This window comes from Lygodium microphyllum, chromosome 12 (assembly GCF_053477565.2).
Source record: "Lygodium microphyllum isolate KBCC chromosome 12, Lygodium_microphyllum_v1.1.10, whole genome shotgun sequence".
Taxonomy (NCBI): domain Eukaryota; kingdom Viridiplantae; phylum Streptophyta; class Polypodiopsida; order Schizaeales; family Lygodiaceae; genus Lygodium; species Lygodium microphyllum.
This window is the reverse complement of record NC_141146.1, coordinates 138,043,868-138,062,475: the sequence shown is the minus strand read 5'-3', so window position 1 is coordinate 138,062,475 and position 18,608 is coordinate 138,043,868. Positions and strand designations below refer to the sequence as shown.

Genomic DNA, 18,608 nt, shown 5'->3' with positions numbered 1-18,608 from the left:
TTAGTGCATTGTGCATTGTAAATCTCTCTCTAAGTTTGTAGCTTGTGACAAGTTAGAGGTCTTAATACATGAAAGAAATTTTAGACTTTCATCTAAATTGACCTTTGTTTCATGGTTTTGCAATACTTAATGTGTTCTCCCCTTTTTTCATTGGCTTCTTCATATGTGGATTGCACACTTAGCTGAAAAGTGATTCTTTGCAATGATGCACTCTAAATTGTGAATATTTCTCTATGTTTACAACATGTGATGAGTTAGAGATTTTCATACATATATGCAATTTGTGTCTTTTCTTAATTTTGTTCTTCATTGCATGATTTTGCTCTACTTAAATGTGTTCAAGATCTCCCCTTTTTCCATTGGCCTCTTTAGATATCTACCCTTGTCTACACATATTACCCCACATTAAAAATTCAACTAGGCAACAATTCACATTATTATTGTCAAATCCCATCATGTACAAAAGCCATGTTCGCATTGTTCGAGCACCTTTCTATGCTCCCATACATGAATTCAAGCAATCCCATGTCTCTAGAGATTCAATATGTGACCTGTATCCAATGTTTTTATGTATTTGGCCCTTTAAGAGCATTCATAATTTAAAAAAGATATTCTTTGAACAATATTCACTTGCAAAAAAGAAATATTTTAAAATGGTTTTGTTTTCCTTGTATATCTATTGCAATTCTTTGTCAAAACTCTACAAGAGCTTGCAACTTTTTAATGCACATTCAACTTTGCAATGCCCAATCCTTTAATATTCACTAGAGTGGACCAAACTATCATTTGTTTGCAATATTGTCTATGCACAAAGTTTTGTAACTACACAATGTTTCTTTTCATATGAGTTTTTTGTTTACAAAAATGTACCTTTCTATTGCCATTAAGCATTTAAGGTCATAATTCATTGATGCAAAAATTTATTTATGCATATCTATGCTTGACTACATGCAATGTATATTTGATATGTCCTTTTCTTGAGCGAAAGTAAATAGTCGCATGATAGTGTAGTTCCTTGCTTTTGGTGAGCAGAAATGTGAAGTGAGCAGAGCATAGCCTCGTAAACTTCAAAAGACCCCCCCCCCAAATGATCTTGCCATGCAAAGCAGGGCGGCATGCCTCATTAGCAACGCCAACCAGGCCAACTAGTTTCAACTATGGAGAAAACTTAAACATTTGCTTTACACACTCCAATAAGCTACAAGTACAATAGGCTCGGTGATCGCACTGACTTGAATGATAAATCTAGAAAGGTTTAGTTATTAGGAAGATTCTGATAATCGAAAATGATATTCTGTTTGGGAGAAAGGCTAGCCATTTCGCAAAAGTAGCCCATGCAAGCAAAAATATGTACATATTTTGACAAAAAAAAGCACCCTAAAACACTCGAAATAAAAGTTTTTTCACAACACATTGGCTCATTTTCTAAGCTCTTGGGTTTTGATTAGAACATTTACCCACCTACATTGATAAGCTAGAAATCATGGGGTTCTTTAATTTTTTCCTTGTTCCTGAAAAGCTTCTTAAGAAGCTTGTGTAAGGTCTGGTTGGATGATGTAAATACCTTTACTAACAACTATAGTGGCTGCTTACCAATACTTTTCACATGCCCATGTTGTCTTAAGGGTGGGTTGGGTGTGTGCGTGACCGTCTTGTTAATGCCATTGCTAATAGTGTTCCCTTGTCAAGAGTGGTTCTCGTACATTTTCAAAAGCAAGCTAGTATGATATATAGGCCAAACTTTTCCTGGCCAAAAAAATACCCATTATAAAGTGATATGCTTAGGCTTTGTAAAATTGCATGCACATTAGAGCAAATGACACCTGAGGGGGGTATGTGCATCAACAGGACTCTTTTGCTCGGGCTGCAATCATCAAAACACAAATTAACGAGTTTGTTTGGAGCAATTTCTAACTGCACAAATTTACAAGTTTGTCTTGAGCAGTTTCTAACTGCACCAAACTCTTCTACCCACGTGATACAAGCTGCTTAGTTTTGTCTTCTGCCAAGCCTCTTTCAGACCATACCTGTATGTTCTGGCTTCTCAGATGCTCTCCTCTTCTCACCTACTTCAGAGATCCAATCTTTCCATGCAATCCTAACAGGATCCAGTTCTGCTTCAGAAATCCTTCCCAGCTCCAAATTTTCAAGCCAAGTGTCCCAGGTTGAACTATCTCGCAACAAAGTGATCATCTCTGGCAGCAATACAGTTGACCAAAAATGCTCTTTCCTTTTCAAAACCTTTTCAGGCATTGTTAACCGTGAAACCTCCTCAGGCTCTTTGCCTCCTGGTAGCTTGAAGTTACCACGGAATGGATAGAACTCATTGCTGGCTAACAAGAGGCCTTCTGAAGGTGCAAGTGGGAGCACAACACGACAGGGCCGTGATAGGGATACAGGTATGATATCTGATGGAAGTACTTGTCGCATGACGGCAATTGCTGTTCCCACCATTTTCCTTATCTGCATAACAAAGATTAAAACGCTTACATTAAAATGGGATGTAACCATCCAAGACAAAGCCGTGGAGTGTAAATGTGACATCTTTCAGATGTGGGTAGAGGATCAACCAAAATCAAAGCTATGCATTTTGCAACTCAACAATCATTACAGAGAAAAAAAAGGCTGTAAAAACCTAAAATGTGTTCTGGAGTCTACAAAAGCATAGTTGACTGCACGTGATTCGCAACAGAAAGCACAAGTTCACAGACAAATTTCACATAGCCACTGAACTATTGCCATAGCACATATTGCTACAAAATTTCTTTTTACCATCTTTACAATTATGAGACTCTTGCCAAAAAAGTTCAAGCATGCACCTTTTATTGCCTTCCACACTGCATTTGACACCTTTGCTTGAGGTTTACTCTCAAACAAAGACGATGCCCCAGGCAAGAGTCACACTGCATCTCACACTGGATCATGGAACAATAGTCATCGGAAACGAGGGAATGGAAAGAGAAATTTAAATGGGAATGGAAAAGAAACGACAAAAATTTGGAGTTTCACGGAGTTCCCAGAAACTATAGGGATGAGAAACCCAGAAATGGAAATGGGAACAGGAGTGGAAATGGAGAGGTTGAAATGGCAAAAATTTGGAATTTTGGGGTGCATAGAACAGTTTGCAATTAATGCAACCTGAAAAAATAGAGTGATTGCAATCCCTCCTCCTAGAGGCCAAGAGCCACATACACCATATGAGCAGCAGCATAGGAGCATAGTCTCCCTAACTATGGTGCTGAAGCAGCTTAAACTCACAACTTTAACCACTACTCTAGGGGCCACCTTTGTACAAATTGCTGGTTTTTGAGTGTAGATAGTCTAGCTGCAGCCCTTTGGAGCCTTGTATTGAAGTCCATCACCAACCAGATGGAAAGCAAGTTCAAATCAACTGGGTGTCACAGATTATAAGGCTGTGGCTTTCCTCTGTCGTGTCCACCTGCTTTCAACCTTCCTTTCCATACTACTTTCAAGTACTAACTTGTCCCTTGACAATCTATTCTCTCTGCAAGGACTGGGACTAGGCTTCAAGAATGCAGCAAGCACTTACCACAAATCTTAAAATTCAAATTGCACCTAGGCATTGCCAGCAATAAATTTACAAATGAATAGATAAAACAATAAATAGAGGAAGACACGGCCATGTTGGTATACCTGATGAAGCATAAAAGACTCTCCATGTATCTTCAACTTGATGAAATGTACCCCATCAAGATTTTCTATTTCTCCACAGGTGATAGAATACACCCTTCTGAAATGTGCTTGAAAAATTCTGTCAGAAGGATCATGCTCATAAAGCCACCGAATTTTAGGAGGTGATGACAATGATGATGACACTATGTCCTTGTCATCAGTTACTTCAAGTGACTCAACAATGCCAAGAAGAGAGTCTTCATCACCACCAGACTCGTCATCATCACTGTTTGGCTGGAATATATTAATCTGCTCCTCCTTGTGAGCTTTCTGTGTGGTTGGAGAGAGATTCTTGGAGTTTTTTCTATAATTTGAACGCACAGTGTAATTATGATAGGGGTGTCTTCCCTACATAGAAAAGATGCTCGTAACTCAGCACGTGAATGTACATTGTATTACACCCTATGCTTGATCAGTTTGCCAAATGTAACAAAACTTCAGGTGCAACAGCACACCACATTGCAAAATGATGCAAGAAAATTACAATATCTCAAAAATTGGCAGCACAACACTTGAAGAACTGACTGTCAATTAGAATCTTCTGCACATAACTGCAAGTATTTTCGCTTTTGACTTGAAAAAAGCCCTCCGAAGCACTGAGGCTTTCTAGAGCAATTTGGCTTCACAATTCATGTGATGAGCTTATAAGAACATAAGTGAAAATTGAGAGCTTTAATGTACTGAGCATGTGTTCAAACACAAAACATGCCAGCTCTCTGCCTTCAGCATATAGTAAGAGGTACACTCATGTTGGACTAGTACCAGAATGTTTAGAATGTGCATGTTAAGATATCAATTTGAGTAACATTTGTACCATATAGAAGGGCATTTTGCTTGTGAAATAAAACAAGTCTATCATTTTGGGGAATCAGCAAACACATTATGAGCAAACAAGTGTTAAACACTAGCTTTAAAAGACAAATGCATGTACACACTACTGACATACCTCCAAAGAGGATAAGATTCTCTGAAATGTAAGTATGATTTGTTGAAAATCTTCTGTATCACTGTTTTCTGTAATCCCTAGTACTTTAGCAGGAAAGAGATAATGGTATACCCGACTGCAGCAATGCCTTCTAGGTTCAAAAGACCTGCAACATGAACACAGCACCTTAGCAGTGGTGTATGGAACTTAAAATAATTGACATTCTAATTCGGATTATATATGGAAGAACCAGTCATGCAAACATGTGACCGAATATGGTATAGAAGGCTATATATGGATGCAGTTGAAAACGACATATCCACTAAAGCAGAGGATAATGATGCGTATAAATACTGAACATCCAACAAAAGTCGCACAGCATGAAATGCTACCAGCCACCATAAAGGAAGAAGATTTTCAGACTACATTCATGGTGGATAATGTAAGTTCTTTCAGCAGTGAAGTAGTAGAGACTTTTGGCAGTACAAAGGTGCAATCAAACTTTTTTCAGATCACCTTCTTCAGTCAGAATAGAACATTCAAGTATTTGCTACTCAAGTCCCCTGAACTTGCATCTGTCACACTTCTGCACGGAATTGTTGTACTGTTTGTTTCTTGATTGCTTCATGGAGCAAACTTCATCCTGTTTTTGACAAATGAGGAAAATGAGCTGGAGCAGAGGTGAACTGAGCCAATCATGGGTGCATGCTTCAAACCTAAGAAGTTTGATTATCATGAAATGCCCGATGCAGACGCTCCTACTTTATGAGCCTGTATTGAGGTATGCAACATTAGCATAACAAATCAGAAATATGCATTCTTTGTAGGCTGTCATCTCTTAACATCTCTGCACCTTCCTCATCTTCACTACCAAGCAGACATTGGCAGTGCCAAAGCAACACAAGGTAACCTCAATTGCAGGCTAATGCAGCATGTGCACTCCCTAGATTTTGGGATCATGTGAGCTAACCCCTCTTACTAGCCAGAAGATTCTAGAGAGAGAGACACCGAAGTTCATCCTTGCTTGGCAGGTGGCTGATGAATGACCATTATGCAATTCACTAAAAATAGGGTGAAACAGCAGCAATCTGGCATAACTGTTATCTCCTACCATTTAAAGAATTCCATGTTCTAGTAAATTTCTGTAATCGATAAGTTTGGTTTGGGACCTGCTCAGCTTTGCTCCAATGACAGTACTTCACAGTATGATATGTGTCTCACATTTTACCCACATTTCTCTACAGACAAGACTTAGGTTTTAGACCAAAGATCGGGCAGAATTGCCAAACTTTCTAAGAGTCAGAGAACTTTTCCTCAATGTCATTATTGTCCAAAGGAGTCAGGGGCTACATATTCCATCCATTTCACCAAGAAGACCACTCTATCTGTATTTTAAGAAGCAGACCCCAACTAATGACTTTTATGATTCTCTCTTAAGCTACCTCTCTGTTAAACCTTCACACAATTTTTTTCCTGCTAGCAATAAGCTCTGACGATGTATTTCAAGCCAATTGTATTAGAGACTCACGTTCTGTCACCAATATCAAACTCTTGCGTCATAGCATCTACTGTGCCAATATTAATTCCCCAGCATCAGTCAACTACTCTCTTCAATCCCCAACAGACCAGACAGCCCATCCTTTTTTCACACCCGGCACGATGGTTTTGATCCTTCTCAAATTGCCTTGACTGTGACACTTTCCAAAATCAGTATTCATTACTTCAATCTTTGTGAAAAATGCTGCTGTCAGCTTCCCCTCAAGATAACAAAGGAGTGTAATGGGAATGGTTATTCCATGGCTTCTTTAGCAATGCAGATGACCCATTTATGACCATAGTACCCCTTGTCATGTTGGTTTGTTAGTCTGGTACATGCAATAGGTCAAGCAGTGAAACCCCAAAGAAAACCTTAATGGTTGCATCTGCTGCTGTTTTCCCTTCTGTTTCTGTTTGTTCCAATACCTAGATTATATCTTCCTTGAAAGGGAACTTTCTATGAGTTAGATCCCAAGGGCCTATGAACTTTCCAAATGTCACAAATAAAAACTAGTGAAGAGATATATTATAACTTTGAAATTGAAGCACAAATCTACCACTTCGACATTTTATGTCTCATCCAAAATATACAACAAATGTGGAAGTTCAAATATAAGTATGCATTTCATTTTGATGGCTTGCCCATGTTTTAAAAACCATATTTCAGATTTTATGGAGTTTTATTGTGGTGTAAAATTCTAATCCTATCTCTAGTTATTAAGAAAAAGGAGACATGTATCTCAATTCAAGACAGCACCTACGCCACTTGTTCTAAATACAAGCTCTTGTAAAAAACTGCATGTGAGAGAGAATAGCTTCTAGGTTATTTTTGAGAGATTTTTGCATATAAAGTAAGCATTCCTACTCTATTTTAAACACTTGAGTTCTCGGATGAAGATTTGAGTTCATGGACAACGATGAGGGGTGTAGAAATGAAGACTTTCTACTACTGTAGTAGCCCCCAGAATACAACGTCTTTACTAATGGCTTTCTTTCATCTTTTCACCGCATTTGAAGGCTAGTTATCAAAGCTAATTTTCTCTTTCTAAACACCAAGTCAAGTGGAGAAACAATGGGCGTGGAGAGCTGCTGAGAAGTTGCACCCATGATTTCTACTCATTCATTTGTCAAAGATGGTCAATTTTCCTCTCTAATTGCTCATGGCAATAAAATCTTAGTTTGTTGGTCTAAGCTTTGATATCTTATATGAGACAAACCATGTGAAATTGTGTTACTTGTCGTCAACAATGTTGCACACATTCATTGCATATCACGAAGAAAACTAATGTTTGAACTTCATGTAATTGAAAAGACAAACAAGGATAAAATACATTAGCACTCTCTATTTCTTTTTAAAGAGAGAATAAATTTCCATTGATGAATCCCCTTGGGACAAAGTATACCCAGGCAAAAAAATTATAAACATACAAGGGACTTAGAAAACAAAGATAATAAAGAATACAACTAAAGGTCTATTACAAGGCTTGACTGAATAGCCAATTGGGGAGATCTATAAAGCCAAACCATGTGCGAACAACAATAAAACAAAGTGCTAGAATCCTAGGTCCTGAGAAAAGCATCTCTCCTCCTCCTCTTCATGGACTCCAAACCACCCTATATCCTCTTCCATCTCCCTCAAAGAACATGTATAATCTTTTCCCAAATCCAAGAGAGAGTCTCTTCAGTGGATATGTTCAATAGATTGCGTTGCTACATCTTGTTATCCAAATGTACCACACAATGATGCTAACCATGGGCTCCCCCTTATGGCAGTGCCCCAAGTCCACAATGACTCTGAAAAATCCAGCATGGCACTCCTGCTCAATAGCTCACTAGAAATGAGTTAAACATGGCCCTCATGTATCATCATATCAGCAACCTGGCTCTCTATTCGTGGCCTATTGAACCCTCCCCTATGTCTCAGTCATAGACTCTCGTGTATCATTATGTATCATCATATCAGCAACCTGGCTCTCTATTCGTGGCCTGTTGAACCCTCCCCTCTGTCACAATCATAGACTCTATTGAGCCACGAAACATCATCCATCCTAAGGGGTCTCCTCCATAACTCATGTGCCTAGTGTAATTCAATACACATTGCTTCTCTAGCTCTTGAATTTAGCATAGGTGATTAGATCTCTACTATAACCAAGCCAAGTGCCAATTGCTAGGCTTCTGCATGCTGCTAACCACAAAAAGAGAGAGATCTTTCTGGGTCTAAACCTATCTTCCAATCTCCCTCAAAAGTGAGTAAGAAAATTTGTGATTCCCTGTGCAATCCAATGTTCAATCACTGCTAGCATTACACCTAATCCTAGTCATCTGTATCCTCCTCCCCAATTTGGCGGTCTATCTAAAAAAGTGGCATCTACAAGTGCCTTTGCAAATGGATCTCTCTAAATATACTCCCCAGGATCCCATTGTCTTCTCTGTAGAGGCAGTCTCCTACACGCCCAATACTTGTAACCATCCATCATGCAGGTTGCAGGGTCCAAGTCTAGATACCAAGTCCTATAATAATGAGCCACAACCTTACTCCTCTGCCAAGAGCATTCAGTAAACTCTGGCTGGTCTACATCCTCTTGCTTGAGCTTGCCATCCTGATGTACTGAAAAGTAAACACTCTCTCTGGTGGTAGTAACTACTGTAATACGATTGTTGCCTCGAGTAAAGAGCCCAATCCATGTCTCAAAGGAGTCTGTATCAATCCTCCACCTTGGGGGAACCACCTTGCCAACAGTATCATGTCTCTGGCCCCTCTAATGCCACAGAACCTCTGCCTTTGTGACTCAACCAATAGCTCTAGAAAGGTAAACCACTTCCCCATTGTAGATGCGAAGAGTAGCCCCCCCAAGATAAGCATGTCCTCTCTTCGATGGTGTCGCCTCTCTCTCTTGAGTAACTCATTGAAGAAAAGAGGCTGTCTCATCTCCTCTTCAAGTGAGGCCTCTCTCTTTGATGGTGTTGTGGCCTCTCTCTCTTGAGTAACTGATTGAAGAAAAGAGGCTGTCTCATCTCCTCTTCAAGTGTAGCTGGAGCAATCTGGTGAAGTCCAACATACACTGATCTTCAAGCCTGAATAATGGCAGCAGCAATCTGACCACAAATCTGTTCCCAAGCCCCATGGCTCAGATTTGCTGAGAAATCAACTGAATATGGGGCTGCCAGGGTCCTCCATCAGCTGAAAAACTAGACTCCAATCTCCACAAGAGTAGTTACTTTCAAGACTCCTTGCCTGAAAGAAGGCCCCTCTTACAATCAGCTTCACCAAAAGAGCTCTGCTCTGACTGTTTGGGTCTATGATCCCAAACCACCTCTAAATCTGGGCTACCATCCTAGGCTACATCAGCCATCGCTGGATTTCCATCTTTACCTAGGCCCTAACCTAATAAAGTTCCTGATGATGTGCTTCGCCAAGCTTATACAAGACCTAGAGAAAGCCTAGTAAAAGGTAATATACTACATGGTGGCAAGTAAAATTTCTAGTATTTTATGCTAAATTGAGTAAGTCGGCTACCAAGCTGAATGAAAACTAGAATCCCAAGTGTGCTGACACCACTTGCACTTGCATGTACATTGCCCCCTTCAACATTGCTTCACAGTTGTTACAAATTCCCGTTCCACTTTTTTCTTTCTTCCCATTTGTGTCGGCTTGAAGCAGAAGAATGGGGATGAAGCTTCATCTGCTATTTAGCTTGCTGAAATGTCAATTTCAGCTGTAAAATCAGAAATTTCAGAGATTTTAAACCCAATAGTAAAGGGGAAAAGAGTGTTTCTCAAAAATTTGAGAGTTTAGTGGCTGTTAACATCTAAATTTTCTGAAAATTTCAGAAATTTCAGACTTCTAATCAGAGATTTCAAAGATCCTTAAGCTAATACTAAAGGGTGTTTCTCAACAATTTGAGAGTTAAACTGCTGTTGATGTCTGAAATTCCCAAAATTTCAGAAATTTCAGACTTCAGTCCAAGAAATTTGCAACAGTAATCAGCCACTCAGATGTGAGAGCCAAGACACGAGAGAGAGAGAGAGAGACACAGAGAGAGAGAGAGAGAGAGAGAGAGAGAGAGAGAGAGAGAGAGAGAGAGAGAGAGAAGCATTCATCTTTGATGCTTCATCAAGAGTGCGGAGTCATATAGTCAAAAAAAGCCACTACTGTTGAAACATCCAATGGGCTAGCGGCAAGTGCCACTTGAGACTGCTTCAGTGTGCTAAAGCTGACTACACTGTAAAGAGATTGAACATTGAACAAACCAACAATTTGTGAGGATACACTTGAGTTTGTAGAGAAAACAGAAAGAGTGAACAACCATGACTGACACAATGAACTTAGAAATAATGTGAATGAAGAAGAAGAGAATGAAACAATGCTGACTCGATGAGCAAACTGACTATGAAAGATGCGATACAACAGATGTTCAAGGAGCACAGACTCTTTGTGTTTCACCTGTCCTGTTTTGAACAATTGAGGCAAAACAAACCAACGAAGGATGCCACAGTACAAGAAATTTGCGCTCTAAACAAGCAAGACATTGAATCTCTCCCCTCTTTGAAAGGAAACAATTCGTTCTATTGGTCATTTGTATCCAAGTTACGGTGCATGGTCAGTTTAGGATGAAAAGTGAGAAAAAAAGGAATGAGCCGTTAAACTTATGTGACAAAAACCAATTTTACATCAGGAAGAGTTGATCTTTGAAGTATAGAGAAACTTTTGGTGAAATGATCGAGTATTCCATGTTCAAAAAGATCAAGGCAGGCTTGCGCAAGCTGTAGTATCCAATAGACATTGCTAGGCTCTTTCAGCAATCGATAAATATTGTAGTGTCTACCACACTTAGATATCAGAAAAAAATACATAAAGTGATAGATAAAACAGAGATTGAAAACCTAACTGGTTTACAAATTCAAATCCAAATACTTGTATGCCCCTTGGAAGATAAGAATTTATTTTATCAGCAATTGCAATGCCATGATCATCCTTTCGCCAAGTGTCTAGTTCAACCTCCATTTTGAATGATATCACTGTTGATAGAGAGTGGACCTGAAATGTTAAAAAATCCAATCTACAATGACAGAAGTAACCTCAAACCCACCAAGATATGTTACTAGATCAAAGGGTGTATCATATCCCTAATAACACTTCAATGGCAAAGAGAAAAGCTACATTCCAAAAAGCTAATACAATTTCTCACTATGTTTTATGTAATCTCAAAACATCCTCATTCCAAAATCCACCAAGAAACCCATTATACAAAGAATGGTGATGCATTACATGATTTATAGGATTTCCCATCAGAAAATGTGAAGTCAAAAAGCTAGCACTCTCCAATAAATTCACTGTTTATGTAACTTCAAAACAAGATAGGAAGCACATCCATAGTCACGCAAAGTACAACCAATCTTGGGGCCTTGAGATCAAGGGATGTTGTCTGCTCACAGAACATTTGACAATCATGAAGAATTCAATCTAATGATTTGTTATTTAAATTAACAAACATTGCTATTTCCCCACTTTATTACATCATGAAGAATTCAATCTAATGATTTGTTATTTCTGAGTCTTATCCGTGCTTTCGGTTTCTGCTTTTGATGAAACACAAGCCCATTGTGAAACAAGTCCCTTTTCTCTGTTTATTTACCCTAGAAAACTTGAGGGCTAGATTAAGGATAGGGAGCCGTTGTGGTTCTTGCATCTTTAAAACCATGTTCGTTGTGTGCACAACACACAATGGATGCATAAGAGGATACATTCCTTCATGCATCAAGGGACAAAAGAAAACCGAAAAGTGCCTACAAAAAGAGGAAAAAGAGTGAGGGGAGAGAAGGGGGACAAGAGGTGGTGGGGCAAGAGAGGTGGGGGTGTTGGATGAGGATTCTTAGTTCACTCCATCAAAAGGAGGTGATCGTTCCCCCATCTATGGCACAAAGATGGAGAAAATTGCAGAGTGTTCACATAGGCCAGTGCTTAAGCTTTGCGCAACTTTTTGGGGGATGAAATCATTGTAAGGATTTATACTATATGTACAATTAGGTCTACGCCTTAGTGTGAGCATAATTTTTGTCAAAAGCATTTGAAAAAAAAAAGTTTTGATCACTATCGTGGAGTCTAAAGAATCATACAACAAGAGCACCCATAATCTGGACCCAAGCTGAAATTGTGAGGATCTCCTCAAAGAAAGAAACAGGACATCAAACATCCAAAGGTCTGCACCGAAGTTGTGAGAAGGGAATCAAGTTCTCAAACATAACACCAATCTATCTAGAAGGCTACTTCTTAAGGGAAAAACCATTAAACGTCACGGTTTTTTCCATGGGCACAATCATCAATGTAGGATCCACAAGTTGAACCTACAATGTCTCATCAATTTGAGATGTAGCTTGCTTTTGTATATGCTCTTTTGAATTTTTTGCCACTTCTTATGAAGCTTTTCCAAGCACCCAAGATTATTAGCCTGATCCTTTATCCATACTGATTGTAAAGATAAAGGTCTAATGGTAGACATATTACACTAAAGGCTCCAATCAGCCAATTGTAATCGTTGATCGAATAACTTTGTGTTTTGCTCTCAAAGCAAACTACTCACATGTAACACAATTTTTACATAACCTATCCAGTCATCTCCTTAACATACATGTTTTGGCCCAAAGGATAGCACAAATGATGAATGATATGGCCAAGAAGAGGAATTTCACAAGGCTAAAGCAAGCGATGCCACTATTGTTCTATGAGTGTCTTGTACAATGTAGTATGCTTGATAATTATAGTATTCACTTATTTGACAACAAAACATTTCAAGAAAATGGAAATAACAAACACTTGAGGCATTTAAGGCTTGAGGAAGTTTTCGCTCAAGTTCCCATGTCTTCATTCTTTAGACCAAGATCTTTAACCAATTGGAACAAATAAAAATTTACATTGCTCGTCATCTATCCAATGCTTACTTGCCTTACAACTTTTCCTAAGCTGTTAGTAATTTGAGCATCTTCATAATGCATCATGTATTTGCCACCACATTGCCTGTGGCATTGATTGTAACTAGTGATTTGGATTTGTTGTTAGATGCCTTGTTTTTCTCTTGCTAAACACAACTTTGTTTACATGGTTTTGTTTGACCACATTTGAAAGACTTCCATTTTGATATAGCATTGTTGTTATTATTTAGACAATTGCTATTGGAGCAAACTTAAGGAGCACAATTGCACACTACAAGGCTCTAATGAACATATCCAATAATTTGGCTTGGCTATGGTACAAATCTTGTCCCTTACGCTAGATGTGGGGAGCATGAGAAGACACAAAGGGACTACATAAGGATCACCCAAGGGCTCAGGAGGTCTAGAGGAGAGCCCTTAGGATGGTAATTCATGTTATTGTGGACTCAGTGATTGCTTCGTGGGGAACGCTTGCTTGGGTCACAAATAAAGAAGCAATGTGTAGATATGAGGATGTATAGGGGTATCATGCCTATCTTGTTTTGGGGCAGCTTATGAGTAGGATTACCATGACAGATGTTTCATAGGTACTGTGGACTTAGGCGCATTGTCATAGATGGGAGATCATAGCTAGTATTACTGCTTGCTACATATGGACAACCAGATGCAGCCAGGCTATTAATTTTTTGGACAAATCGACTGCAAAGACTCTCTTTACGATCTGAACCAAGATTGTGCATACTCTTTGTGAGAGATGGGAGAGGATACGAGGAAATTTGAAGACTATGAGGAGAAGGAGAGATGCAGCAGCTGAAGAAGTGCAAAGAGAAGTAGGCAACAGGCTGGAAATTGCGACTGCAGCATTGTACTGTCATGATGATGATAGCAACAAGCTGGAAGCTGAAAATGTAGGCTGGAACAGATCAAACAGCAGCAAACACAGGCTTTGGAGGATGTCTCGTAGTGGGCAAAGGCTGGAAACCAGTCATCAACAGCTAGAGAGTAACACTAAATAACATGTGCAATGATAGAGGGCTGAAAAATATTGCCAACAGCTGGAGTAGGCTGGTAGCAAGCGCTTGGCTGATGAACAACAAGCTTGAACTAAGATATCTATCGAGAAGGGGTGTGGAAAGCAAAGAATAGGGGACCGACAATCTGCAAAATAAGATTATCGCTGAGTGGTGGACACTGAATGGATCCTCCCAAATTAGGGTTTGACATGTGGGACAAAGACACTTTCTAGGAAAGTGGTCATTTAATGAATCTTCTAGTAATAAGCATGTTTTGGGGCTGTAATAAGGAGCTATAATGCATTTTTTTGTAAAAAATTACACGGTGCAGCGAACAGAATCTGAGAAAGAGATAGAGATAGAGAGTACACAACAGATAAGAGGAGAATTAGAAAATTTCTTTAGCTCCAAAAAACTGATACAGAGATTGCTCTGTCCACCCGTGCGCTTCCACAGTGAAGCTTAGATGGCGATCTAGACAGAAGATAGGTGAAGAGCTTAAGGCTAGCTGGAACAACTCTGACTCTGTGAAAGATAGATTATCGATGGCTGTGAAGGGGTTTAGCTTTTAAAGCCTGTGAAGGCGGTTAGGTCAGCATGACCGACCTACCATATGAGCCTCCACTAGTCGGCCAAGGAATTCCAAGGAATATTCCCTTTACCGTCGCCAGGGGTCGCTTCCACGGCCCCCGGACCCCAAAATAGGGGCCCCTTTTAACTCACTTACCTCGCAAATCGATGCAATGTGCCTCGAGTTGCTACCAGCTTAATTACTCAGTCCAACCCAAAGATTAGACCCACAATGGTCACCTTTTTGGCCATCCGGTCACATAGACCTTATCTGATATACAAGTCAGGACTCAACCAATGTCCGGGCTCACATTTGGCTTCTCCTCATAATGGGGGCCTTACAACTTTGAGCACCATGGACCATTGGTGGCACCTTATGAGGGTGGGGCATTGGGTATATCTAACATTTTTAACTCAGCATCCCCTCTCAGGCCCAAAATTGGAACAAAGAAGCGATTGCAAACATAGCTTAGCCCATAATCATCCCAAGGCATGAAGCAAGAGTAACCATAATCTTGTCAATACCAAGAGTAGAAAGCCACCCCCTCTTGCCATTGGATGGTGGAAGGAAAAGCTAAAGGAAAATCCCTCTCTCCATCAGGCTGAAGTAGAGGGGAGGGAGTGCCCATACTGATCATGGGTAGTAAGCACTAAAAAACCAAAAAATTGATCAGCTTGGTCAATATGTTTGCAAAATTGTCCCATAATAGCATGAACTCTAGGCGGATAGTACCTACTTCAAATCTATCTAGCTTAACCTACTCTCTAGTAAAATGGTAATGCACTACTATGTGTGTTGTCTTCACACTGGTCATGGAGTTACTAGCTAGTGCCATGGGACTCTAGTTGCCGTAGAAGACGACAATCAGAATGTCACATGGAAACTAAAGTGACACCAGCAAGCTCCTCAAGTAGTCAATCTCTGTAATGCCATCATAGAGGGCCCTCTACTCTGCCTTGACAGTGGAGGCAAACACCATCTCCTATTTACACAACCATACCCAAGGTAAAGATGTAACCGTCATGGGAACGCCAAGTGTCGAGATCTCCTCTCTAGTCTAAATCTATACAACCCTATAAAATCAAACCATGACCATATGTTAGGCCATAAGGATAGGTACACTGAACATATCTCAACACACACATGCAAGCAATCCAATGTGACATTTTAGATCCATTTAAATATTGACTAAGCAAAGTTACTAAGTAAGCTAAGTCTAACCTAGTATGAATCAACTAGAGAAGTTTCCCTACCACAAATGTATATGTATACTCATCAAAGGGATGACCATGGGGATTCTTAGACAGTTTCATAATAGGATCAAGAGGTGGAGTAAAATCACCCTTTCTCCTCAAATAGGGTGATAAATAACTTGATTAAGCACTATTTACAACAATTCACAAATTCACAAAACTTAAATGCACACTTTACCGTATAATCCAGGACATTGAACACCATATTGGCCCCAAAACTGACCCCTTTTAGTATTTATTTAACTTAATTGAAGAAAATTTTGATGTTTAATGGGATTCTCCCAATCCCTTTCGATATTCCAACTCCCCTTGCTATCCAAAATGACCAGCAAGTCTTCAATCTAATTTGCCCCTTAATTCGGGCGGTCAATTAGTCTTCACCCACTTTGATGGAGATGGAAAATGCCCCAAATTCATTGATTTGCTAGTCCCCAAGTCTTGGAGCTTCCAATTTTTGGCATGCTTCTCGAGGCTATTACTAAACCCTAATTTCTGCTACAAATCAAGGTTTACAGTAGAGAAATCTGAAATTTCTCAGCCTCTGGTGATCTCAATGCTGTAATCTACGGAGCAAGGCCGTAGAAAGATTGGGAAATGAGAGAGAATGCTAAGGAGAGAGAAAATTCAGACTTTCTTCGCGAAGAACTAAAAAATATTTGTCATTTACTACTGCTGCCTTATCTCAACAACTTGTAGATGCAAAGAACTGAAGAAAATTAGTCATTTACTGCCGCTGCCCTGTCTCAATGGCTTGTAGATGTTGTCATCTACTGTTGATTGGTCTTCTCTTACCCCTAGCTACCTCACAAGGTCCTCCAATGGCTACAAATCAAGCCAATAGCATCTCCTCCCCCTCTCGTGCAGGCTAAATACACTAGAATGTCTCTCTTCAACCTTTAAAGACGTTCTTCAGTCTTACATAGGCGTTTTTGACAAGTGGCAACTTTCCCAAATGGTTTTTCAGCATTATCCATAATTAAATATTACTTTTCACTCTTTAAATTCTGAAAATTAATCTAATAACTATTTCAAAGCTCATAAAAATAATCTAACTGCCCAATAATTAAATTGGCTAAATAACTTCCATTCCTAAGTGTCTCTGCGCCATCTTTAACCGTCAGATTGGTATTAAGTACCATTAAACGCCACTTCTCTAGTGTCACTAACTAACACTTATGGACAAACGAATGATCTAGGCCAACAACTAGCACCAGATACCACCAAGTACCTGTGCAGCATAACTTATAGCAACTTTTAACATCCCATGATTTCTTGGAGTCCCGGCTCATAAATTTACTTTAATCTTAGTTACACCTCATATGTGCAACATTGATGTAATCATGTGATTAAAAATTAATCCACATGTTAAGTGAGGTTTCAAAAATACATGTCCTCATGACATGGAGCCATTGGCCATGTCTGATTAGTACAATACCTAGGTTTCACCACATGCGAGATCTTATTCCTAGATCAAACAACCTCCATGCCCAAAAAGTCTGTGGTCACCTCAGCAACGCTGAAACTTGAAAGCTCTCTTCTCGAAAAATAAGCTTCAGCTGTAAACATTCAACCTGTTTTCTTGCAGATTTCAGACTTGAATTTCTGCAGTTTTCAGCCAAGGTATATGAATTTTTTTGTCTTGCTAACCATGTGCACACTACTAATCCTTACATGTCATTTTCTATGAGCATTCAACCTATTTTCCTGCAAATTTCAGACCTGAATTTTTGCAATTTTCAGCCAAGACATGAGAAATTTTTAGTCTTGCCAACTGTGTGCACACTATTTCAGTCTTATGTGTCATTTGTTTGATGTTTGGGTAGCTTGCACCCAAGCAATCACGATGGCTCCTGATCCTGATTGGCACCATGTTACTCTTATGAACTTGACTTTTAAGTTTTGAGTAATGATTCCCAAATGATAGACATTATGATGTTACGCTTTTGATTCATGTGACATGTCACATGTAGGTTGCTTTGTTTCAGAATCTTGTAAGTTACTTTGGGTGATTTAAGATTATTGAGTACTAAAGAATGTTGCAAGTTGTAGCCGACAAAAATGATAACTATGTGAAATTGCGAAATGCGAATCATGGATCTTGGATTCTTGGATTGTTCAATGACTCTAGTCTCTAATATGCTTAGTGTGACATGTCACACTAAGCATATTATGACTCTAGTCTCTAATATGATTCATGTGACATGTCACATGTAGGTTGCTTTGTTTCAGAATCTTGTAAGTTACTTTGGGTGATTTAAGATTATTGAGTACTAAAGAATGTTGCAAGTTGTAGCCGACAAAAATGATAACTATGTGAAATTGCGAAATGCGAATCATGGATCTTGGATTCTTGGATTGTTCAATGACTCTAGTCTCTAATATGCTTAGTGTGTGCATATATATGTATATTTCTAAGCATAAACACATATAGTATTATTTATATCATAATTTATTGGTATATTCCAAAACACTATTTCCACAAATTACAAATGGCCGGAACTTTGTTTCATCCAATTTTTGAGACTCCTCTTTCCAAAATGCATGGAAACTATGCGAGTTTGCTGTAAACAGCATAGAGCGGGCCATGTTCATTACCATCCAATTCCTAGCTCCATGATTGCATTCTAAGAAGGGGAGTTGATAAAGGTGAGTTGGCTAGAGATGCCATGCTTGTATAAGAACTCAGT

At 39.3% G+C, this 18,608-nt stretch overlaps 1 protein-coding gene across 3 annotated transcripts in view; it reads right to left on the bottom strand.

Moving 5' to 3' along the window:
- Positions 1-1,419: 1,419 nt before the first annotated feature.
- The window catches only part of LOC148028339 (Pseudouridine synthase family protein), a 48,851-nt gene continuing 31,662 nt past the window's right edge, over positions 1,420-18,608 (bottom strand). The window contains exons 3-6 of one of the 3 annotated variants that reach the window (XM_087690154.1): positions 11,044-11,173; positions 4,640-4,784; positions 3,655-4,041; positions 1,421-2,463 (exon numbers count right to left, since the gene is read on the bottom strand). In XM_087690154.1, coding sequence (XP_087546280.1) covers positions 2,017-2,463; positions 3,655-4,041; positions 4,640-4,784; positions 11,044-11,173 — 1,109 coding nt within the window. In that variant the 3' untranslated portion in view covers positions 1,421-2,016. Of the gene's footprint in view, positions 2,464-3,654; positions 4,042-4,639; positions 4,785-11,043; positions 11,193-18,608 lie in introns of all 3 variants that reach the window. The other 2 variants (XM_087690153.1, XM_087690155.1) reach the window with 2 other exon arrangements.